Source organism: Branchiostoma lanceolatum, chromosome 14, assembly GCF_035083965.1.
Source record: "Branchiostoma lanceolatum isolate klBraLanc5 chromosome 14, klBraLanc5.hap2, whole genome shotgun sequence".
In the NCBI taxonomy this organism is placed as follows: domain Eukaryota; kingdom Metazoa; phylum Chordata; class Leptocardii; order Amphioxiformes; family Branchiostomatidae; genus Branchiostoma; species Branchiostoma lanceolatum.
The window spans coordinates 18,076,034-18,102,439 of NC_089735.1; the positions used below are offsets into that span (position 1 = coordinate 18,076,034).

Below are 26,406 nucleotides of genomic sequence, written 5' to 3' on the forward strand. Positions count from 1 at the left end.
TTCACTTCAGTACCACGGAAACATATCTGCTGTTTATTGGAGAGGAAAGAGGTACCACTTCCCTCAAATCTGTTTTTCATAGTAAGGCCATGTTGACTTGATTATAATTATATGGATGACATCCTCTGGGTACCCCAAAACTGATGCGAGCATGCGAAAAAAAAGGTTGGCAAAAATTGCCTCCACTTATATGAAATCTAGCTGGTCAGGAAGGTTGAAATTGAAGTAAACTAAACACACAGAGTATGGTATACCGAAATATAGATTCTTCTTTCTATTCTTTCAAAACTTGTTCTTTGATTTTAGAATTGACGTTGGCATTCTAGGACATAAGTACTATCCTTTTCTGATCTTGCACTTTACAGCATGTCTTTGCTTATTTTGCAGCTGCTTCTTACAATTAACAATTTTTTACAATTAACAATTATGGCAATTATATTTTTTCTGGAAACGAATGAAAAGTGATGCGTGTGTGGATATCATCCATAATCGAATCAACATCACCTTATTCAAAAACAATATTCCTTTATTCAAAAACAATATTTTTGGGGTCTGTATCAACAATCAGTTTTTCTTGATTCAACACATACATATCTTTCTAAAATACATCTTATTACAATCTACAGAACATGTAGTAATACATGTATACTTTTAATTTGAAAAATTCATCAGTTGCATGATACAATCAAAATGAATAATGTACATGATTAACACTACATTACATTATTATCCACTTTAATAGTAATATACATGATTATACATCAGTCCATCAATGCTTAAATGTGACTGTAAAGTTCTGAAATTGGCAGTAGCTGTTACAAGTTTCATTTTTTTTTAAATTTCACATAATGGCATTGAATATGAGGTATCTGGAGAGGCCATGAACAGTATTGCCAGATTGTATATTCAGATATGACATATTTGACACATGTATTTCACATACATCATCATGTAGAGACACACTCCATGCAATCAATTGTTCTGCTTTCTTACTGATTCTGTTATTACACTGCCTGAAGCTGCTACTTGTTGTGACCAACTGGTATAAAAGGGACCATTTAGCATAAAATCAAGACAAGTGTGTGGAACATGCAATTAATCAAAGAGAAATTTCCTCTTTACACAGAACAACACTGTTTTAAATAGTAAAGCCAAATTATTGACCACACAATCATTCATTCATTTTTTTCTTTATTGCTCCTTTCAGGAGAGCATTCATTCATTCAATCTGAGCCAGTCTGTGAAAGTGCCTGACCATCACTACCACGGTTTGACTCTCTGGGGTGCATTTTTAGTGATAGCTGCCTGCATGGCGCCCATGATCCCTGGTATGGTGGAAACACCTCTCAGAACATCTGCTGCCCCCTCCCTGCACAGAACAACAATATCAGAAACAAACAAACAAACAAACAAACAGGCAAGCAGTTTCAAATCAGTATGATTTAAAACATTAGAATTCACTGATAATGCTGTCTCTGTAAAACTGTTTTCTGTATTTCAAATTGTATTTTTTTATGTGCAGTAAATGTCTCCCTTAAAGGACTGAAAGTAAGTAAAAAGTCAGGAGGTACCTCATGAGTGCAGTGATGGTCTGGTCAGGTGATGTGGACAGCAGGTAGAAGATGGCTCTCAGACCCTGGTACTGCACTGCTACAATGGCAGACTGGAAGGAACAGTCAAACATGCACATTTAAGTTCCTTATGCACAACCAGATGACAACTGCCAATGTTTCGGTAGTCCATGTGCTACCGAAACATGGTTGTGGTTACATGTATAAGGAAATAAAGTAGTCTATAAAGAACTTAATTTTCCAATATATATATATACTAGATTCTTTCCCAGTCGCAAAAATGTGGTCTTTAAGCGTAGGAAAAAAATGTTGTGTTTCCAGTTACCCGACCGACCATGGCAAAATCTGTCTACCTTTAGCCTTTTTCTGGTTAACTGCTGGCAAGGGACATAGAATTTTCAGTCCGACATCTCTCACTCACTCACTCACTCACTCACTCACTCACTCACTCACTCACTCACTCACTCACTCACTCACTCACTCACTCACTCACTCACTCACTCACTCGCTCACTCACTCACTCACGAATATCATGATGTTGAAAATGCCAGTGTCAGCTTTACATTGCTAGACTGTATTTGTTGGATAACTTCAGCGGAAATGAAAAAAAAAGAAAAAAAAAAGAAAAAAAGAAGAAAATCCCTACCAACCATACCTATTTCAAGACAATAACAGGGAACACAACATATTTTTGCTAGGCCATTCTATAGTATGCATAGCCCACCCTGAGTGCTACAGAGATGATATCCTGTAGGTTGGACACCAGCTTGTCAGTGTTGTGGTGGAACATGGCAAAGTTGGCGATGCCTCGGCTAACATGAGTCAGAACCTCCGTGTGCTCCGCATGTGTCTGAAGCATGCGGCACAGACAGTCTACGCACTGGTGCAGGGATATCTGAAACACATTCAAAATACACCATTAAAATCTCTATATATTACAATAGAAATAAAGAATACATAATGATAATATAACAATCTTTATTGCATATCAATCCCTACGGGAATAAATACATAGGGCTATACATGGTGCACTGAATATGAGAGAAAAGAATAATATTAATGTTAAAAACGATAACATTAACATCTAGTAAACACTTATAAAAGTACTTCTGTTACATTAAGTCCTAGTAGACTCTTCTCTCATTAGAAAACACATGGCGACATAATTACACACTTTGCCCATTACATAAACATTTGTGCATGACATTAAATACTTAAAAGTATCCTGCTTTGAAGAACTCAGACATTCAAAGCGTGAAAATAAACAATAAGTATTTGTGCCATTCAGTCTTACAACACCAACAAATGTCTACTATACTTTCACTACTATATTACGATAAGCTTCTTGATGTTATATTAGAATATTACACATAGTAGTGTATTCCATATATATCACCCAAGGTACCAGCTAATTGTGCGTTCAATTGCCCAACAGCTGAGCCCGCAAGAAGGCCTAGACCAAGCTTATAAGGGTGATGCGGAATACACTCGTCTGTGTGATTCAAGTAAAAGCCCATGGGATACCATAAGATACGGACTGGTCCAGTACACCCGTATCAAATGCCATCATGACCAAGGGATGATATAAACTGAAATACTAAATGCAGTTTATTTTACTAGATGCATTAGAAATGTTCAATTGTTCATATATGTAACTTCCAACCTGGCAACTCGAAGGCAAAATGCAACAGAAAGCTGTACACTGAAATACATACTCTAGACTGTCTAGTCTAGCTTCAGTTATTCCACAGTGGCCCCCCTACCTGGTCCTCGGCGTTTGTTGCCAAGTTGGCCACCAGACAGGCAGCGTTGCTGATGACCTGAAGGTTCTTAGGCTGGCTGCTCAGGACCTTGGGCAAGATGTTCCCAGACGTGAAGGATTCCTGAAGGAGGAATCGTGCCAAGGCCACAGATTTTGAAGAAACTTGAAAGGAAACAGCACATCTCTACCATGACATCACACAAATCAGTCTAATATATTCATATGTTTAAAAAAAGCAATATAATAAAGATGGAATAGTCTGCACCAATAATCATGCATGCATTGTCAGTAGGGGGCAGTGCTGCAATTGCAATATCCAGAACATGTAGAAATGACTGTCAATCAAAATGAATCAATAAGACATCTCACAGGTCTAATGTCCCTGTGAAGAATTCTTCTATCGATTCTTTCTATATATGCCAGGGATCTTAAACTTAGGCCTTAGCTCATCACAATGCACTGTTATGGACAATCAGTAGGGGGCAGTGCTGCAATTGCAATATCCAGAACATGTAGAAATGACTGTCAATCATAATGAATCAATAAGACATCTCACAGGTCTAATGTCCCTGTGAAGAATTCTTCTATCGATTCTTTCTATATATGCCAGGGATCTTAAACTTAGGCCTTAGCTCATCACAATGCACTGTTAAGGACAATCAGTAGGGGGCAGTGCTGCAATTGCAATATCCAGAACATGTAGAAATGACTGTCAATCAAAATGAATCAATAAGACATCTCACAGGTCTAATGTCCCTGTGAAGAATTCTTCTATCGATTCTTTCTATATATGCCAGGGATCTTAAACTTAGGCCTTAGCTCATCACAATGCACTGTTAAGGACAATCAGTAGGGGGCAGTGTTGCAAGTGCAACATCAGGGTGCAAAATACTTTTTTGAGCCAGGTTGCCCATGTTGCAACCTAGGGCAAATGCTAGGTTGCACATCCAAATTTCAGGTTGCTCCAGCAACATTCACCGATTTCTTCAAATTAAGCTCGTATGTAGCGTATAATACTACTAATGTTTCAAAATATAAATTAGATAGTATTGTGTTCCCATTGACCTAACAACATCTTGTTTAGCCGAGGGCAGTGTGTTTTCGTCTTTTTCAGCTCAAATTCCACGATCTATGAAGGGTTTTGGATGGTTTAAAACGAAAAAGTGTTGATTTCTTTATTTCAATTGAAGATTTACAGAATTTTATGAGAGTGACACTGTGTTTTTGTGAGCTTCCATGGCTCCAATTGAGATCTTTGGCTCAAAATATAAGGTTGCACACTGCGCTACCTGGGTTTGGAATTAACTTGCACCAACCGAAATCTTGTTGCACTGTGCAACGTGCAACCAGGTATTTTGCACCCTGAACATCCAAACATGAAGAAAGAACTGTCAATCAAAAAGAAACAATTAGCCATCTCACAGGTCTAATGGCACTTCTGTCAATTCTTTTTATTTATGCCTGGGATCTTAAACTTTGACCTTGACCATCGCATCATGCTGCACAAGCACACTTGAATGTGTGAAGGACCATATTCTTGTCTGGGTCGATGGCTACATAATGTATTTGTATCACTTACATAAAAGGGATATTTCAAACCTGGATTATTCTGTGTCTGTGCCAGTCTGTTCCCAATGCCAGTTGATTAAGGGTCTTCAGAGCAACTTCCTGCATCTGAAACAGAAGCACCAGCAACACCAGTGAATAGTGCTGCCTACCTAAACTCATGATCAAGTTCAGGTCCGGATTCAGGCCCAGAGGTTGACAGGTTCAAGTCTGGACTTACAAGTCTGGACCTGAACCCAATTGGCATACGTGTGCTAGAGATACTTCATTTCCTTTACATGCAAAATTGCTGGTTGGCATAAGTTTTCCATGCAACTTCATAGATAAACATGCAAAATTGTATACTGTCAGTAGTAAACACAAAAAGTCAGCAACAAACACAAAAACAGCTACAATGTTTTCGTCTTTTTCCAGTGCTAATTTCACATCTATGGAAGGTTTTAGATTATTTTGAACAAAAAGGCGAATACAAGCAAGAGAAGGCCGGAACTGATCTCAACATTTAGATTTTTTTGCTCTGAGCGTTGTAAAACATTTTTACAAGTCCAATTCCAGTCCGGTGTACAGGTTCGCAACACTTCCAGTGAACAAATTCTTGGGAGCAATTTAATCTATTCTCAATTGTTAAAAACTGTTCAAACTACATTTTACTGCTTAAAGGGCATAAGACACCAATGACATCAAGTTCAAGAATTTCATGAAATTACATAAACCATAATACTATTGTTCAATAACATACAAATTTTCACAAAATATTCACACTTTGGATGTTATTGAACATCAAACCATCAAAACATCATACCTCCAGCTTTTGATTCTTTCCACCAGGTAATTACATTAATCAGTGACTTGCCCAGTCATGACGTCACAATGAACATGGCAGTCGATTTGGAACTTTGCACTACAGCTCGGAAAGAACGTTATTTTTACAAGCAAACAAAATAGATATTTTTATGTCTTTTAATTGAATGTTATCACGATAATCAAGCACTGTTTGCTCATCAAATAATGCTTTCCACAAGCTGTTGTGTAAGGTTCCGAACCGGCTGCCGTGTTCATTGTGACGTCATGACTGGGTATTCACTGATTAATGTAATCACCTGGTGAGAAGATCAGATAAGAATAAAGAGCTGGATCCATCGAAGTCTGGTTTCTGATGGCTCAATGTTAGATAACATCAGAAGGGTGTGTATTTGTTTTAAACATTTCTATTCCTTGAATAATGCTACTACTATTTCAGATAATAAGAAAATGTTGTATTTTGGCGTCTCATGCACTTTAAAGAAAACCTATGTCTTGTGGATTTTCCCTGGGAAAAGACAATAAAAGAACCTAACCTGCTCATCCTCTGATGTTGTCAACTTCAGCAGACTAGGAAGGGCCTTCTTGTCATTCTGAGGGAAACAAAGTAAAGTAGAACTGCTGTAAGAAATATACAGTCTATTCTATTTATCACTAAATACTCTCTACCTTCTAACTTCTATTGCAATGCGTTACCAACACTACATTCATGTAAGTGGCGTCATGTTGGCATAACGGTATGAGGTTCTGGGTTTGAATCCCCTGACATACCACCGATGTTTTGTCCTTGGAAAAGGCACTACACAATTTCCCTCACTTCACTCAATAGACTTTGGTTGGGGGAGGTAAAAGGCGGTGGAAATACATGTACCTTGCCCTAGACACAGTGGATAACAACTCACTGCCCCTCAAAAAGGTTATGGAGCTACCTTAAAGTTTTTACCAACACTGACATGATCAACAGAAAATGAACGCAAAAGTTGTGAGCTAAGAAAATGTTTTCAATACTTACATGACTGAAAATGTAACCTAAACCAGTTATCTCATTGTCTGTGTTCCTTTACGTATTTACACAGAGAATGTATACATGTTTGATACAGTGACAAATGACTATTATCAAAGAGACAAGTGGTTGAGAACACTACCTCAATGGCAGCTGCATGGTTTTCGTGGTGTTCTAACATCAGGTTCAGAGTCATGACAGCCAACAATGCTATTGTTTTCTGCATGTTACACAGTCCCAGTACAGGCTTCAGGGCCCCTGATGACATGGCTGGAGAGAAAAAAAAAGATTCAAAAATAATTTCATCAGGTTGATAGAACATAGGATATTGGAGTTTTCCTTACACAAGCAGTAATGTCTCTCACCTGCTTACGTTTACAAAGTTAACTTAGCCACGTTTGGGATAGTGTTCTCGCCTCAAAAGCGCCACCTTCTTCTATTGCGGTGAGAAGCAGTACATTCTACACCAATCAGAAGCTCTAAGGAAGGTGTCCGATAGACATCGGAACGTAAGCAGGTGAGAGACATTACTGGATGACTGTGTAAAAGAAAAACTCCATTACCCAAAGATTGTTTGAAGCATCTGTTTCCATATCTACTGTGTCAAAATTCAAAGCATTCCAACGTAAGTATCAATAATTGTTTTTAATACTATTCTCTTACATGTAGGTCTCAGATGGATGTGTACAATATGCACTTAGTTTAACTTAGAGATAAGACAATCCTGGCACTATGTACTCTGGATTAACTCATTTCTCTACAATTGCTAGCAATAAGCATTAAAATCAATGTTGTGAACAATATAAAGCCAAGGAGGCAACCAAAAACAAAAAAGGAGCAATATTTTGGCCTCAGTGCTTAGGTCTTGGAACCAAATTTGTATTGGTTATACAGTAAAGAGAAGGTTAAAACAGTCATGTTTAAGAAAACAAAACAACTTAATATGGAACCTATAGTTGATAAGTGACCCGAGGCCTAGATATATTCCTTACCAAGAGTCCTGAGCTCAGGAGACTTACAGAAGATCATGAGAGCACTAATGGCTTCTACAAGTGTCTGTTCTACTGTCTCCTCTGACAAGATGCTGGAAGCAAAGAAACAAGAGCTTTTAAAAAAAGCTGGCGTTTCGGCTACGTTTATAAGTGTGAATTGTCTTTTCCCTTTACTTGAAGTAAAATCTGCCAGAGGAAGTCACTCAAGGGCTGTTCAGTCTATAAGAAAAATTGTCATTTTGGGAAATGAGTACTGTTTTAATAGAGAAAGGCAGATTGGGGAAAGCAATTTTGAAGTTACGTCACTTAACTTAAGTGCTTTTGAAAAAGCTGGTCTTGGCCTACAACTTGTGCTTATTTGTAAAATGTATAATAGGCTCATTATAAAAGCTATCAATGTAATTATGTACATGGCACGCAATAAAACATAAAATTTGAAAAAGCACCATTGAATCATCAGCACTATGGTAATTAAGTGAAATAGAAGTTCATAACAGCTAAGGTTCTATCTAAAATGACTACCAAATGTCAAACAAATCAACAGCTACCTCATCCGTATTATTCTGGTTTCCGCATTTACAACATTTCTTCCTTATTTTCCTGGGTAATTTTGCTAAAATTCATGAAAATTCCCATAGTTTTGTGCCGAGCGGCGCCACTTTCCACGTCCGTGTTGTCTGAATGAAGTCGATACTGAACAATGGAGCATTTGCTACTGTAACAAAGAATCGCTGTTTTGCAAACAACATCAAGAGCCTCTGTTTACATCGGGGATAGAAGTTTAGTGGAGAGTGTTTTGCAAGAATCATCTTACCGCGCATAGGAGCCGCTGCACGGTATTTTCCATTACAATGAACAGAAAAATTCGAATGCCGGGTTTGGAATCTATGAAGTCCTGTTCATAAGACAAAGGCCTTGTATATATTAAATGAATATTTAAAAATAACAAATATAAAATATTTCTTTATTTATTAATGAAAAAAATGATATTCATAAATATGATATTGATAGATTAATATAATATCAATATATATTTTTGATATTCAATATCTAAAAAGAAAAAAAAAATTCATGCACGGACACGAACCCGGATCTTCTGGGTCCGAAGTGCTTCGCGTTGCCAGATCGGCCAAGCTGCGGTACGTACTTACTTACTTTGGACGTAATGCTATAACCTCACTATATGGTATCATTTATGCCGATTTTTGCTCGTTTTCTTGACGAAATCATTTTTTTTCTTCTGCAATCTTGTGGAATAGATGTAATATGGTCATTTTTCAGGATATCAAAGTCCGAAACCACAATGCAATGATATTTCCGAACAGTTGTAGCAGTTACATGCGGTCGCCGTCCTGTGTCACATGCAAATCTAGCGTGCCTGCCTTTTCGTGCTCTCTTGCCATATAAGGCAACGGCTATACAAGGATTTGAGAACGTATTGCCATATAAGGTCTTATTGTGTGCGACACAGTGTTGAACCAAGCTTCCCTGGTCCTTGCTTGAAGGTAAAAGCCAGGACAATGCGTTCCGGCGCGCATGCGCCGAAACGCAAAAATACAAAGAAAAGATACCTTTTCTTTTGAGATTTGTTTGCTAGTCATGCATGATACAGATTGAGAAAGTAAAAGCGACAGAAAAATTATGGAAACCAAAACAAACCTAGCTAGGCGCTAATGTTTTAGCAGAGGCAGCAGGAATGAAATACAGTCAAGGCTATTGCAATTTTTCTTTATCAAGACTTTTTTTCAAGTTCAAATTTGATCGTCTACTTGTGACTGATAATAAGAAAAATCACACAATAACAAACTAGCTGGCAGCAAAATACAAAACCAATAGCTTATTTTTTTCTTCATGTATCTGATATCTATCACTGACATGACTACCTCTGTGAAAAAGGAACCGTCTGAAAATGTTTGGACGCCGTCTACGCACATCTTTATGCGTCTGAGCCCGTCCCAGTGCGTCTGTCCTGTCAGAAACGGCGGCGGACACGTCGCGCGCGTCCAGGCTGTCCTACCCGTTTGTTAGTTTGACGCCGGGGTGGCTGAAACGACCTCCCCTGGCCGCTGGAACCGTCAGAACGCACATTCTGAACGCACATTATGCCTTAAGAACGCACATTCATGAGACAATAGAGAACTTCAAGATGTTTTTCAAATTTTCACCCACCCGTGATGACAATGTGTGCGCCCGTCACGTCAATCAAAACGCCGCGCACGCAATCTATCATGTCCATAAGGCCGCCGGGCCAGGATTGAATTTCATCATTGTAGTCTTACAAAGCTACGCTGCTGTGTTAAACAATTTAAAGTTTTCTTAACCGCGGAGTAACGTTATATAGATACACTTTGAGAAGAAATTCGTTCAATTTAGCTTCCAGCATGAGGTCATGGCGGCCTTGGGTGGTCTTTTAGGCCAGTCTGGCTGCATATTTTGTCGCCCCAAGCGGCCATAAAAATAATAACCATGACCGGACGCCGTCAGAAACGGCGTCTCAAAACGGAACAAGCATGCGCACAGCAGCCTGGATGGGCACCTGACCGCGTCAGAAACGCTGTTTGCGCCCGTCCCTAGCGTCGTTCGGCGCCCGTCCCTAGCGTCCCCGGGCGGCGTCTGCAACCCAGCGGGGGGCCCGCTCTGACGCTGTCCAAGACGTCTGGGACGCTTTCTTGGACCGTCAACGACGCCGTCAAATGAGCCAATCTAGACGCGTCCAGCCGTTTCCAGGCCGTTCAGACCATCCAAGACGTGTCATCGAGGGTTTTACAACCCGTCCAAGTCGGTCTGCAGTCATAATTCAGGACGCATTGAATTTCAGTGGACGACTGTCACAGACGGCGTTCGGCTGTTCGGAACGGTTTAGTTTTCACAAAGGTATGGCATAAGTTCAAGAAAGATTTTAAAACAAACTTCTTTATTTCAATTGTTAGTCATTCTTTAATTCAGTCTTTTTGTGGCTGCTATGGTATGGTATGGTATTTCAATGTGATTTTAGTGTGATTTTCTCAATAAATCAGTCATTTTTCATTATCTATCTATTTCTTTGGCAGACATTACATACAGCCAGAGTTGCCAAACTATACTGGGTATCAAATATTGTCCCAGGCCAGAAAAAATCTATTTTGAGGTTACATCAGAAAAGACCAGGTCTGATATATACCTGCAGATGGCTTTGACTGCCCCGGTGGCTGCCAGCGCCATGTGGACTGTTGGGTACCGAGACATGGTGTGTAGCGCTGAGGCCAACTGGGCCTATATGAGTCAAAATGAAACAGACTCACAAAACTATAACATGTCACAACAAGAACTTAGAGTATAGTCAAAGGTATTTAGAAATTAACTTTACCTCTAAAACTTTTTTGAGTGGACTTTGCAGGGCCTATGAAAAAAATGTTGTGTTTACAGTTTCAGTCCTGAAAAAAATTATGGTTGGTAGGTAGAGATTCTCTTTTATCAAAAAAATTTTGGCGGAAGTGAACAAACACAAAATTTAATACATTATAGCAATATAAAGCTGAAATGCATCATGCACTCAGTGTGGACATTTTTCATGTAACAGTTGTAATTATACAGAATCTGATACACACTGTACAAGCACAAGTAAGTTGATAAACTGAACAAAGAAGTAGAATGTTTGCTACATATTTTTACATTCATTATACAAAGCTAGGGTCGGTCGGATTACTGGAAACACAATACTTTCTTCTCTGGCCCAAGCATGAATAATGATAAGGACCAGGTTTCACTTACCCTAACTTCATCACTTTCTGACACACAGGTCAGAAACACAACTGTCTGCAGTCCGCCTAACTCTATGACCTGAAAGGTGGAAACAGTTGATAATGTTAAACTGCATACCTTTCACACCCCTAGTGAAAGAATAAACTACTCCCACAGCCACAACCATAGCAGCAAATCTGCTTAGTTTTGACTAACTCTTATATTGCTTTCATTAGTAATGTATGATATCACCTCACAGACCAAGTAACATGCACAAACACATAGCACATGTATACTTCCCAGTAATTCCATAGGAACAGAAAATGACGGTGATATGGCAGGATGTTTGGCCAAAAACCCAGAGGTGCTGGGTTCTAATCCTCACATCCCCTGTTGACGTTGTGACCATGGGAAAGGCACTTTAAACAAATTTCCTCACTTCACTAAGGTGTAAATGAGTACCCTTGAGCTTCGGTTACTTAGGGGCGTCCCTCGGATAGGACATTAAATGGAGGTCCCGTGTTTGAGAAGAGCCACACCTCCAGCACGTAAAAGAACCCACCACATTTATCGAAAAGAGTAGGGGTCCTTCACGGTGAGAGGGAATCAAATAAATCTGTGCGGATATACAGCTTGTACTCTTCAGTTCAAACCTGGTGTGCTAAGCCATGAGGCGGTTTACTGGGAATACAATACGAGAAAACAAATACGTACAAACAAGCAAAAGATGCATAGTGGCAAACTTCCCACCTTGCCTACCCTGTCAGGGTTCTTGACAGCCTCTGCGATACCTTGGGCAGCCTGAAGCTGGAACTTCTGCACAGGTGGTTGACAATGAACACAAATAAACATTTTGGGTGACCCTTCAACAAAATAAATAGTGTCTTTGCCCTGCTTGTCTACAGTGTGTAGTCAGGAGACACTGACTCTGTTAATCATTATACAACAGACAAACAATTATCTGAGGATCTAAGGACTTTCAAAGCAGTGTTCCAGGTAGCTAATAGTGTTGAAGGTTGATTCACCAAATCAGCACATTACAGAGATGAGCCTTTTCAGGTTCAGGGGACACCAGATCATATGTTTACAATACAGCCAGCAATATGATGATAACGTGTTAAACACAGATTCTAGCCAAATGTGTACAAAATAAACATTCATTTGGAAAAATTCAGTTGTTAAAGGCAGTTGGACTTAACCTGGGTGCCATCCTAGTTAGTTAACTACTATAGGGCTCCCATACTCCCCTCCTTACAAACTTTATGAGTAATAAGCTTATTATACCTTTACTCTCACCTCTCAAATAGAAGTACCCCCTGGAATAGAAGTACCCCCCGGACAAATCTTCAAAATCTGATATAAGTACCCCCTGAAATAAAAGTACCCCCAGGAAAATTTCAAAATTGACAGTCAAGGTAAAACTGTGTCCATACAACTGTCCAAGGGAAATAAGATAATAAGCAGGTAGGTTATATCTATTCAATTACTCTCATCTCCCAAATAAACGTACCGGTACGTTTATTTTTTTCAGCCTCAAAATCCACCCAGTACGTTCTTATTTTGGACAGAACGTTTATTATTTTTTTGAAAATCAGAGTTTTGCTAACCAGGGATCCCATTGAAATTGAAAGTTTGGGTTTTCCTGCCCATATTTCCTGGCATTTTTGCTCATAATTCGCTATTTTTCGGCCAAGCGGCGTTGATTTCCCTGCCGCTATGACCCGACCTTTGTGAAATCCCGGCGTAACTCGTAACGTATCGGCAGATCTCTATGACACTACAAAGTCAACGTTGTTATTGGGAGAAAATAAGACGCCACACTGACGTTTTGAATTGCAATTCTTTTTGTATAAACAACTTGGACAGTCTCTGTTTACATCGTAAACTAAAGCACGCTGATCAGAAAAAAATATACATGCCAGCGGCGCAGTATTTCAAGTTACGTTTAACGCATGTAAATTGCTCTACTCACGTGAGATACAGTCCTTCCCAAAATGAAAATATAAAAACAACACCACAAAAAAACAGTGTCTTTGCATCAAAAAACTGTGTAATTACTTTCAATATATATCAAAACATTTCAATCCTACCACAAATATGGAAATTAAGCGCTTGGAGAATCGCCACAGTATTAGTAAAGTGAGTAACGCATTGGACGTCAGTGACTCTGGCGTGGGAACGCTTTGTCATGGAAGAGCTCATTTCGAAGAAGGGGAAACAACTCTTTTTTATGTACAAATAAAACTCCTTTCCCTTGGTCAGAAATGTGTTTTGCATTTTTACAAAGAGAATTTTAATATCAAAGTCTATATATAAAATTGAATTGCAATCTAGTCACCGTTATTATCACTTAAAAATACTTTAGAAAAGATCACCCCTCTACAGAAAGAATACCAGAGCTTTCCAGGAATATGGGTGAAACTTTCTGTTAGGCCCGCCCCTTTCTGTCTGCGGCGCCGCTGTGTCTAGCTCAACTTTTCATGTGTAACATGAGAACCTTGTGCTTTGTGGCAACATTGGAAAAGGCCTGAGGTTTCTCACAAATTTGTTTACAATTTAGTTTCTCAAAATTAATGTTTTTTTGCTACATACAAGGGTGATTTGTGGATTCTAAATCATTTGGATTGCAACAACAAAAACCAGAACATTATATAATATTGTCCTTGATATAATATGATAATGTCCTTGACACAACACAATAATTTGTGGCATGTAATGTTTACAAATCGTAAAGTTTACAAATCTATATTTCTATATGCAATGCATATAAGATAAAAGGAAAGTAGGGAAAGATAAAAAGTTACATCATATACATGTCATAGTTCTTCCTTTTCTCTATGGCTTTTACAAATAAGTAATAACCTACCTGTGATGACCATATATTCAGGATATTGAAATCTTATGTTCATGTTCTAAATGTTGATAAATTTGTTTAAAAACAAAGAGTAGACTTTGAAAGTCAGCTGCCCATCCAAGTGAACTGTGCAGTTTGGCGACTACTTGTCGTGTTTTGATTTTATGTCAGTATATACAACAATTTTCCTTGATCACTTGCTTCAAGTTCCAAGTAGAAAATGCATGTATCATGTATATTTTCACTTGTTGAATTTGAAAGCACCGTTGGCCTCCGGTTAGGGTTCATAGCGGAGATCCTATGCCCAATTTTTCAACATCACTACTGTAAAGTTCGAATAGTTGAAGCCGCCACCCCCCGGGCGGAGAGTGGTACGACCCAAGAAGAGAGAGATTCTTTGTTCTATGTTGTGTTCCTGATTATAGACCTTCTTCCCGTCACATTCGTCTCCTATCGTCTTTGACTACCATGATTGGATCCTTACACTGATGGCAGCGGTGTTCGAACCTCCTCCGTCGATGCACCACTAATCTTACTCGTCCCTGCCGGAAAAATCGCTTCCCGCAGCTCCGTCCGGCCGATGCCCCCCTCCCCCCCGGACCACGTGTGTTCTGTTCTGAAACCTGTACGCCTCCCAGCAGAAGGTAGGCTACTGCCACATTCCCGTTCGTCCGTAGCTTGGGCTATCTCGTCGTATGACATCGACTAACAATCCGGGGGAATTTTTCATTGACTCTGAAGTTTCGTTTCCTCATTATAACCCGATGTTATCGACAAACTCACGTACACCTCTAGTGGCTTCGCCTACTCAGGCGGGTCTCATACAGCGGTTCCCCGGACCAGCTTTAACCGCTCCTACGCCTTCAGGTGCTACAGTCAAACAACCACCACCACCTGATAGGTCTTCAGATACTACATACCTACTACCACCACCTAGTACATCTCCAAGTGCCACATTCTACCAACCACCACCACCCGGTACTTTGGCAGGTACTACATACCAACCACCACCACCTGGTACTTCGGCAGGTGCTACATACCAACCACCACCACCCGGTACTTTGGTAGGTGCTACACACCGACTTCCAACACCCGGTACAGCTCCAGGTGCCACAGTCAAACCACCACCACCACCCGGTACGTCCGCAGGTGTTACATACCAGCTACCACCACCCGGTATGTCGTCAGGTGCTACATGGAAACAACCATCACCACCACCCGGTACGTCCGCAGGTGCTACATACCAGCTACCACCACCCGGTATGTCGTCAGGTGCTACATGGAAACAACCGCCACCACCCGCACCACAGACAGGTTCCGGGCCGGTTCCAGCTACCCCACTACACCTCAAAACGCACCTACCAGCGCACTTCCTTGGCAAGGGGGAGGAAGACTTCCATGTCTGGCTTGGCAAATTTGAGGTTTACGCAGACACCCATCAGTACACCCCTGACGTACGAGCACGTATCCTCCCCACCTTCCTGGATGGGCCTGCATTAACATACTTCCAGAGCCTCCAGCAGGACATCCGCCGCGATTACACCAACCTCCTCGGGATGCTGTCACATGCCTTTTCGCAAGACAGGTTTACCTTCAGTTTCCAACAATCCCTAGCGCAACGGAAACGCCAACCTGGTGAGTCATTCATCGTATTCGCAGCAGAACTAGAAGAACTGGTCCGGCGTGCATACGCTACAACGCATCAAAACGCGTCAAAACGCTACAACGAGCCAGCCATCAAGGGGGTTGCCCTCCAATACTTTACACAAGGCATTGATGCTGCCACGCGCCTCCGAGTGATGGAGCGAAACCCTGCCACCATCGAAGAGGCTGCAGAGATTGCCACCCTCTACGAGCAAGCAGTGGCCGCCTCTGCCCCGCGGGAAACTCTAGAGCAACCGGTGAATGCCGTCCAGCGAGACGATTTGCACACAGCCGTGGCCAACCTGACCGAGCAGGTCTCTATCCTCACCAACCTGTTCCGAAGCCAGCATCTGTCCCCAGCACCCAGGCCCTACTACGAAGCCCGCTCCGGTTCCACCTCACCTTTCCGCCAACCGCCTGCCGATCGTTCCCGCTCACCGTACCGTAACGGTTCCTTCGCCAACAGCCGTTCGCGTTCACCATACCGCGGAACTACCGACACTCGTGCCCGTTCCCCATCTCACCCATCGGACAATGTCCGCCACAACTCCCCGTACCGTCACTCCACTGGCTCGCGGTCTCGCTCTCCATACCACCAGTCGTCTTCAGACCGCCCCAACTCCCCGTACCATCACTCCACTGACTCGCGGTCTCGCTCTCCATACCGCCAGCCGTCTTCAGACCGCAACCACTCCCGCTCACCTTCCAGATCAGTCCGTTTTGCTGACCAGGGAAACGACCTTCCTCTGATGCCGCGGGCCGGGCATCAGTAGACCAACCGCAGGCCCCGTCACAGCACCCCTCCCACCGATTCCCGCCCACATCCCACATTTCCGCCATCTTGGAGGGGTCAGCCACGAACACACTTATTGACACAGGATCAGCCATTTCCCTCATTAGCGAACAATTGTATAACTCCATCCCCCATCTGCGGTGTCGTCCCCTGATGAAGCAATTTACTCCGGCACGGTCAGTCACCGGTCAAGTGTTGGACACTATTGGGGTTATTGACCTACACATCCACCTGGGCGACCGTGAAGCAACCCATCCCGTCCATGTCGTCCGTGATGCAGATCAACCTGCCCTCCTCGGTTGGGACTTCTGCGTTTCCCAACAGGTCATCCTTGATGCTGGCAGGGGTACACTGACTATCGGAGGACAACCCCTACCACTCCTAACGTCATCTCAGCTGCTTCCCACAGTTTGCCATGCCGCTGTATGTCGCACCACCTTAGTGCCCCCGCATTCCGTCATGGCGATACCGGTCCGCCTTACACCCGGAATGGCGACACGCCCCATCCCTAATGACTACGCTGGTTTATTGGAGCCACGCCCCTACACCGACAAAGGGTTCGCCATTGCCAGAACGGTCGCCACAGTCAACAACTCTGAAACCGTTTGTGAGGTGACCAACACATCAGATGAACCTGTCACGCTGAAAGCAGCCATGCCACTGGGATCCTTCCTGCCATTAGACGATGATGACATCGCCGAACAAGATCCTTTGGCCAGCGCCACTCCTCCCAGTGTCGACACCACCCACCTTTCCCCGGATGAGGCGTGCCAACTCTCTGACCTCCTCCAGCGTTATTCTGACGTTTTCAGTCGTCATCCAGGGGACAGAGGTCGCACGTCCCTCGCTCAACACCGCATACTTACCCATGATGACCGGCCAATTAAACAACGACCACACAGAATGCCCATCCACCGCCAGGCCGAGGTACAACGCCAAGTCGCAGAGATGCTGGATGCGGGTGTGGTAGAGCCCAGTCAGAGCCCATGGGCCGCACCCGTAGTCCTGGTCCGAAAGAAAAATGGCACCCATCGCTTCTGTGTCGACTATCGAAAATTGAACCACGCAACTGTCAAGGATGCTCATCCCCTACCCCGGACGGACGACACCATCGATGCCCTGTCGGGCTCAGCATACTTCACAACATTGGACATGACGGCCGGGTACTGGCAGGTCCCCGTCCATCCGGACGATCGTGAGAAGACGGCCTTCACCACTGGCCGTGGCCTGTACCAATTCACAGTCATGGCGTTCGGCCTCACGAATGCGCCGTCGACATTTCAGCGGTTAATGGAACTCCTCCTGGCGGGATTAGACTGGAGGTCATGTCTAGCCTACCTTGATGACATTATCCTCTTTTCACGCACATTCGAGGATCATCTCACGGTCCTGGAGGAAGTTCTTTCCCGATTCCGCTCTGCCAACTTGAAACTCAACGCCGAGAAGTGCAAGTTTGCGCAGCCAAAAGTCCACTTCCTTGGCCACGTGGTTTCCCGACATGGCGTCCAACCCGATCCAACCAACACAGACAAAGTCCGCAATTGGCCTACCCCTACCTCAATCGCTCACGTAAGATCCTTCTTAGGGCTGGCGTCCTACTATCGGAAATTCGTACGCCACTTCGCCAAGATTGCCGAGCCTCTGCACGTCTTGACAAGAAAGGGCTCATCCTTTTCCTGGTCTCCAGATTGTCAGGCAGCCTTCGAGACCCTACGAGAAGCGTTGACGTCTCCACCGATCTTGGCATACCCAGATTTCAGCCGACCATTTACGCTACACACTGATGCGTCGGATTCCGCAGTTGGAGCAGTGCTATCCCAGACCTCCGACCATGGCGAACAAGTGGTCGCATACGCCAGTTGTACGCTCACTGCACAAGGGAGGCGATGGGCTACGTTCGACCGGGAGATGTGGGCCGTCGTGTGGAGCATCCGTCACTTCCGCACCTACCTCGCGGGACGGCGCTTTACTGTCATGACTGACCACAAGCCCTTACTCGGGTGGTCCAACAAGCTCACTACGCACGATCCAACAGGACGGCGTTCTAGATGGGCCGTGGAACTGTCTACATACGAGTTCGACCTTACCTACCGTGCGGGAAAAGCCAACAGCAACGCCGATGCTCTCTCGCGCCTGCCCGCGTCAGTGGCTACTGTCGACCAACCACTGACCGTACCCCAAGATCCTACAGCTGAACAGCCAACAGCGCCACTTGACAACCCTCCTGATGGTCAACTGCCGCCCCCGCCAACTGATCCCCCAGATGAACACTTGTTACCCCGTGCCGATGCTCCATCGCGCCTGCCAGCGTCAGTGGCCGCTGTCGACCAACCACCGACCCTACCCCACGATCCTTCGGCCGAACAGCCAACAGTGCCACTTGACGATCCGCCGGATGGCCAACTGCTGCCCCCGCCGACGGATTCCCCCGACGGACACTCGTTACCTCATAAGGTACAACAGGCACAAGAGGCGGATCAGGATATTTCAGAAATCATACAATGGAAGAGACAACGCCAGGGCAGGCCCCCATGGCACACCATCAGTCGACGAGGCCGATCTCTGAAAGCCTTGTGGGACCAGTACCATTCACTCGTGGTCAAACGCGGTGTCCTGTACCGACGGTGGAAACCCAACGCAAATTGCCACGTGATCTATCAACGGGTGGCACCTGCAAGCCTAAGGCCCGCCATTCTGCAAGAACTACACAATGGCTCTTGCTCGGGACACTTGGGAATCACAAAAACACTGAGAAGGGTATATATACGCTTCTACTGGCCGGGCATGAACCAAGACGTCAAGAGGTGGTGTCGCGCCTGCCAACATTGTGCCACAAGGACAGCACCGACACCCTCAGCTCGAGCACCTCTGAAACCCATTCGGGCCGATGGCCCGTTCAAGAAGGTGGCCATGGACTTGACCGAACTTCCGAAATCAAAAAAGGGAAATCGGTACTGCCTAGTGTTACAGGACTTCTTCACTAAATATGCTAACGCCTATGCTATTCCGCGCCAAGATGCCCCTACAGTGGCTCAAGTCCTCTTTACCCACTACATCAGAGAACATGGTGTCCCGTCCTCTCTGCACTCCGACCAAGGTCGTCAGTTCGAGGCAGATTTAATGAAAGAACTGTACGCTGCACTGGGTATCGCCAAAAGCCGCACAACGCCCTACCATCCCCAAGGGGATGGACTAGTGGAGCGCTTCAATCGAACGTTGAAAGCAATGCTCTCGAAGTATGTATCGCCTATGGGCGACGACTGGGACGACCATCTCTCTCATGTTCTACTGGCATATAACACATCTGTGCACACCTCCACCGGCTACACGCCCTTCCTCCTCGCCCATGGAAGGGAGGCTAACCTTCCCGCTGATGTGATATTTGGCACAACCCCACCGGGAGCGCCGCCCACAACCACGGCAAGGTCGTACGTCAAAACTCTGACAAGCAGTCTTCGCACAGCCTTCGCTCACGCAAGACAAAACATGCAACGAGCAAGCAGTCGCCAGAAAGCTGCATACGACTCCACTACGTCCCACAGGCCATACAAGACAGGCGACAAGGTGTGGGTCAACGATCCTACGGCGCTACGCCGAAAACTCAAACCCCGTTGGAAAGGTCCATTTGTAGTCATGGAACGACTACACTCCGATGGAGAACCGGGGGTTACATACAGGATCAAGGACGCTCGAAGCAACCGCAGGAAAATAGTGCATTATAACAGACTGAAGCCTTGCTACACACTGCCAACCGTGGCACAGCATCGGGATCGTCAGCCGGTGCCCACCGGCGACGCGCCGACGTCACAACTGGCGTGCGACAGCTTTGAGGACCAAGCTCCTCAACAGGCGACTTCTGTAGGAGACACTAATCAGCACACCACACGGCATGGCCGCCGAGTAACCAGACCATCAAGGTTCGCTGACTGTGTTATGGACTAAAGGCCGCCGCTTAACCTGGACTATGTCAGAGGTATTCTCGTCGGCCAGATGCTAGGACTTACAACACTGGGACTTGAGTTCACGAAGCAACCTGTGTTAGATACCAGAACATTCCATGTCAAATTCTATACCTGCTAGAATACAGTTAGAACTGTTTGTCACGGAATTATGTTGGCCACGCATAGTAGTCATGCCAAAGAAAAAGAAGTCGTTAGCTGTTATTAACGATGGTTATGTTTAAAACAAAGATACAGGATGTTAAAGATACACATAACTTGTTTGAAATTCAGGAGAATTTTATTTTAGATAGGGGGGAAGAGTGTAAAGTTCGAATAGTTGAAGCCGCCACCCCCCGGGCGGAGAGTGGTACGACCCAAGAAGAGAGAGATTCTTTGTTCTATGTTGTGTTCCTGATTATAGACCTTCTTCCCGTCACATTCGTCTCCTATCGTCTTTGACTACCATGATTGGATCCTTACACTACTATATTTTTTTTGAAGTGGCAAGCAAGAAGATGAACAAGATGTGTGCAGTTAGTCTGTTCAATATATATATACACTTTACTGGTATGGTCCTCAGACAGGCATAAATGAATAAAGAGAGCCTACAGCTACCTTATCATCTTCTTTCCCTCGGACACAGTTTATCTGTAAATTTGGTTAATTTTCCGGGGGGTATGTTTATTCCGGGGGGTACGTTTATTAGATTTTGAAAATTTGTCCGGGGGGTATGTTTATTCCGGGGGGTATGTTTATTTGGGAGATGAGAGTATGTGTGAGGACCATACCTATTAAGTATAAAAATATTGAACATAAAAACTGTACATAGCTGTGAATTGTTCAAATCATGATGATCTCCCTCGCCACTTCGCAAACTATAATAATAATTTTCAAAAATTGGGCATAGGTTTCCCGCTAACCGGGGGCCAACGGTGCTTTCAAATTCAACAAGTGAAAATGTATACATGATCCATGTATTTTCTACTTGGAACTTGAAGCAATTGATCAAGGTTAATTGTTATACATGGATATCATTATGATTTATTATTACTGACATATAATCAAAATCATCAGACAACTAATTGTACCTAATCATATTTTCTAAAGACATTACCCCCCAAAAAACAAATATGAACACCAAAAAAAAAGGCAATGTCCATAAACTTTTGCTCCATAGCGTCGAGAACAAAGTTTTTGTGAGGCGCTCGGATTTCGAGTTCCCGCGGTTGGGCCCATGATACTGAACAGAGCCCGACTGTAAAAGTAGCTCAACGTCTCAGACCGCACATACTAAGAAGTTACAGATTACATGTTGACAATAGAAACCACATTTTACCGCTAAATTTGGAAAATCTTACGCTTATTCTAAAATGTCAAGCCTCCTAAAATATAGATGGAATTCTGTGTCCATTGTTGCCCCCAAATATAATATTTTCCACGTGTTTACGGTATCATTTTAAAGATCGTTATACGCACTATGCAATATGATGCTAGTTTTACTGTCACCACGCCTGGTGGTGCCGGCGCCATGTTTCGATGGCGAAACATGCTGTTGTTTACCAACAAATTTCTGCCTTTCTGGGATTTTGCGGCCTCAAAACACATATCACAAGGGAAGTAAAGTTATAATTGCTGTTTTTACGTGTAATATGTCTTCTGTCAACGAATCATTCTTCCGCCGCGCTGCCGATAGAAATAGTGGTCATCGAATTCTTTCCTGTGCACTCAACTACGGCGACACGTTTTTGATCAGCATGCTTTGGTTTACGACGTAAATAACGTAAACAGAGACTGTGTATTTATATGAAAATTGTATTTTGAAATGTCAGTGTGGCGTCTTATTTTCGCCCAATAGCAATGTTAACTTTGTAACATCATAGCGAGATCGACCGATATGTTATGTTATATAATTTTATTTGCAAGTTCTTGCCCGAAGGCTAATTGCAACATGAAACAATACATAGCAAGGGTATACTGTACAGATAGTGAGAGTTAACAATGTTGACTAGTAGAACACATGGCTATTCTAAAAACTACTACGGAATACAATCTACGCTTTTTGGGTTTGACTTCTTTTTTGGAAGCAGTGGAAGACGAAGTGTCCCACTTTTTTTGTAATGAGTGGGTTTTGGGAGGTTAACAAGGTTCTAGTTTTATTTTCATGAGTGCCGTAAGGATGTCACAAATGCCGGGTCATAGCGGCGGGGAAATCAACACCGCTAGGCCGAAAAATAGCAAAAATACCGGGGAAACATGGGCAGAAAAACCTAAACTTTCGATTTTAGAGGGATCCCAAAGCCCCAATTTTTCAAAAAATAATAAACGTACCGTCTAAAATAAGAATGTAACGGGCGGATTTTGAGGCGAAAAAAAATAAACGTACCGGTACGTTTATTTGAGAGGTGAGAGTAAGTAGTTTGTATGGGAGCCCTAAGTTGGACTTTGATGTCTCGAATTCGAAACAAAACAAAACAAAACAAAACAAGGCAATTGGCATCAGATAATACATCAAGAAATCATACAGCTAGCTGAATTATCATTTCTCTTTCTATATAAAATGTCTAAGAATTCAAAGCAGAAGATATTAGTTTGAACATTCAAATATTGGCATTGGCATGGTGTAATGGTAGGGTATTTGGCCCAGACCCTAGAATTCCAATCCTCTGACATGCTCCAGTGAGGTAACTGCGGTAAGGGACGTCCCTTAGATAGGATGTTAAATGGAGGTCCCGTGTTTGAGGAGAGCCACACTTCAAGCATGTGGAAGAACCCAACACACTCATTGAAAAAATAGGGGTCCTTCCCGATGTTCACTATGCAGCCTGTACTGTTCAGTACAAACCCGGTGTGTTACGTCATGAGGGCCCGATTACCGGGAATGCATTTACAAACAAACAAACAAACACATTTAATCAATGGTATCTGTGCAGAGTTTCAGTAAAACAACATGCATTTGTACACAGCTGAGAAACTGACCATGAGAGGAGACCGTGACATTGTGACCAGTTCTGTGACAGGTTTGCAGTCCTCACACACACGCTCTGGGTCGTCTAACTGGAGCTGGGGCATCGGCACCTGTGGCGAAAATAGTCAAAAGTGATCTCAAACCAGTTTGGCTCAATAAAGAGCTACTCTTCCACTGGTCGTGACAGAGAAGATCTAGACAGACACTATGTAACAGTATTTACAGGTTCATTGCACCGGGAAATTCCCCTAGCTCTTTTCAGCAAGTACAATGAACAGTGAGACCGAGTTGAAATGCAAATTAAAAACGTAAAAATGCAAGTATTTGACGGACATGCAGTCACTCTCTCATTGGTCGAACCACTAATTGTGATGGACAGTCAGGATCAGTATTTAGCACTTGGATTTTCTATCAATTCTCCCCACACAACGACATCGCATCTTTGCTCCTTTAATGTTGATATGTATACGTAATGGTATGTGTTATTGAAACTTACTACGTGTAGGAATGACTAGAAATTGGAGTTTTCTAATTCGAGTTTCAAGCCTCATAAAATACTCTGGGTGCCTTTAATGTAACCAAACAACTACCTTTATAAATATTGATAAACAAACAAATTGTACATCATACCTTATCCTTGCAGCACTTGCTGCACAGCACCTTGCCACACTGTCTGCAGTGGTGTTTCCTTCTGATCTGGTTAAACTTGTTGTTACACAAACAGCACACCACGGCTTCATTGTCCTCAACCCACCTGTACAGCATGGGAGAAAAGCCACACGTGCACCACACCTGTTAAACCAGCACCGTTATTCATGCAGACAATGGCTATTGTTGTAAGATTGTTATTGTTACAGTTAGCAGCTCAGTTGCAATGAATGACAAGAAATTCTGGAGGACGAACTTCTCTTGCTGCATCTCGAAAGAGGAGGAACGATGATGATGATGACAGTTAGCTTATGAGAGGTTGATACTGCTACGTGCCTTCAATTGCAGAGCTGCCAATTTAAATTTTGTACCTAGGGCATCAACAAACAGGTTGTTTTCCCTTCAAATCTACAAGACTTCTTGTAAAAGATGAGGTTTCACAGAAACTATATATACTTTCATATGGTGTACTTGTCACCATGCACCCCACTGGGCAGTCAGGCACACAAGGCTTTGGTTGAATTTAACAGTTTTATTGTTTTTATCATACTATAAAAACATATCTGTATTTCTATGATACAATGTAAAGCCAAGTCAAGTGAAGTCAAGGCCTTTATTTTGCTTCGAAATGCTTGTTCGCCACATGACCGCTTTTCAACAAGGTCGGAGTGGAGGGGGAGGGGCGGCGAAAAAGAGTAAAAGAAAGAAAGTTTCCCCGCGTGAATATTTGGTAAATTCCAATGCTACAGGGTTGATTTAACTTACAATGTACAGAAATGACATGAAAATCTAATTTTCCTATTTTGTCCTAAATGTTGCACAGAGGGCCTTTAAATGCCAAAGACCGGATATAACGGTACGGGATGACCAAATACGGACATGGGAAAAGAGTTGTTTGCATACAGCAGAACGACAACAGAACATTATGCTATGTTCATTGACTTGAGTTGAAGTTGCTGGTGAATCCACATCGCCTGAGGAAGGAAGGGTGCTGTCGTTAATCGTCAACTCAAGTTTCCTTGCCAAAAACTTCAAGTATCGGAAGAATGACGGGCAAATAAAACATAGCTGACCCTTTGCTGGCCTATGCATATGATGACTACTTTGTTTGTTGCAATTAACATCTTCAAGTGTAACGTATCCTCGACAATCAGGCACGCTCGGCAAGCTAAAGTGAGCAAGTCTGATAAAGCAGTCATCTGTTTTGGAGGGATTTATCCCATTGCGTCGTCTGCAAGTTGCAGTATGAAATAAATCCCGCCCACCTTGCCTTCTGAAGAATGAACGGTTTCGTCATGAAAACATCCTGGGAACCTTCAACCTTGGCCAACCTAACCTCACGGCCGTCTAGATTTATAATATCCACACCGTCCATCGTAGGAATGGCACAGAATCGCACGACCAGCGGAAGTTTGGAAGGCTTCACAACTTGAGGTTTTCTTGAGCCGCCATATTGTTTTCTTTTCTTCAGACGCCAAGATTGGGTGACGTGTGCAAAAATTTCCCGGCGTCCAACAGTGAAAGTAAACTTTGTCAACTTTTCTTTTGCCGGCGATATGAAAAAAAATTGTGTGCAATAAGTGCACCGCTTTCTTTTAACAAACCGCTAGCAGTCTGTGGTATCACGGAAGACTTTTGCAACGCGTAGTTCACGTGCTATGGTGGCAGTGTGTTTACCTACGTGAAGGATGTTCACCTCCAGTGGGGGTATTGTAGTTGTCTGTGTGTTCACAGTCGTAACTCCAGATCCCTTGTATGCATTTGCTCGCATTTTGGCATTTCGGTAGTTAGTGAGGTCCCGATGATGCCTGCCGATTTGGGGCACCGGGCAGTATTTCTAGGTAACGCAAAATTATAGAACAACATCTTAATGGTAGTGTAGTAAAGCCCATGAAATGGAATTTTGTTTATCTACATGAGAATGGAGATATCATGAGTTTTGTGTGTGTATGCGTGTCTCTGTGTTTGTGTATCCGGACTATTGTAGTTAGCATAACTCAAGATCCTCAGGATGGATTATGATGGCATTTGGTCTGTGGGTAGACACATGGTAGATGTTGGGAAGACAAAAGTCGAGGTGGTCGATCTTGGGCCCCCTGGTATGTGATCTTGGTACTGCAGCAGAACCTAACAAAGATCTTTTGAC

The 26,406-nt window shown here is 43.2% G+C and overlaps 1 protein-coding gene across 1 annotated transcript; it reads right to left on the reverse strand.

Moving 5' to 3' along the window:
* LOC136448376 (uncharacterized) lies at window positions 1-25,738 on the reverse strand. The gene is made up of 14 exons (XM_066447806.1): window positions 25,526-25,738; window positions 24,243-24,366; window positions 23,624-23,722; window positions 12,166-12,231; window positions 11,446-11,514; window positions 10,856-10,947; window positions 7,696-7,787; window positions 6,846-6,973; window positions 6,237-6,293; window positions 4,933-5,007; window positions 3,335-3,454; window positions 2,296-2,466; window positions 1,572-1,663; window positions 1-1,369 (listed from the first exon to the last, which is right to left on the reverse strand). The coding sequence occupies exons 1-14, from the start codon at window positions 25,633-25,635 to the stop codon at window positions 1,261-1,263; spliced, it is 1,404 nt and encodes a 467-aa protein (XP_066303903.1). The 5' UTR covers window positions 25,636-25,738; the 3' UTR covers window positions 1-1,260.
* Window positions 25,739-26,406: the final 668 nt, after the last annotated feature.

Excerpts from the sequence above, each read along its gene's own strand:
- LOC136448376 (XM_066447806.1), bottom strand. The coding sequence starts at position 25,635 with ATGGACGGTGTGGATATTATAAATCTAGACGGCCGTGAGGTTAGGTTG. Across the intron at positions 6,974-7,695 it reads TCCTGAGCTCAGGACTCTTG|CCATGTCATCAGGGGCCCTG; the intron begins GTAAGGAATATA and ends TTTTCTCTCCAG. Across the intron at positions 1,664-2,295 it reads TCATCTCTGTAGCACTCAGG|TCTGCCATTGTAGCAGTGCA; the intron begins GTGGGCTATGCA and ends TGTTCCTTCCAG.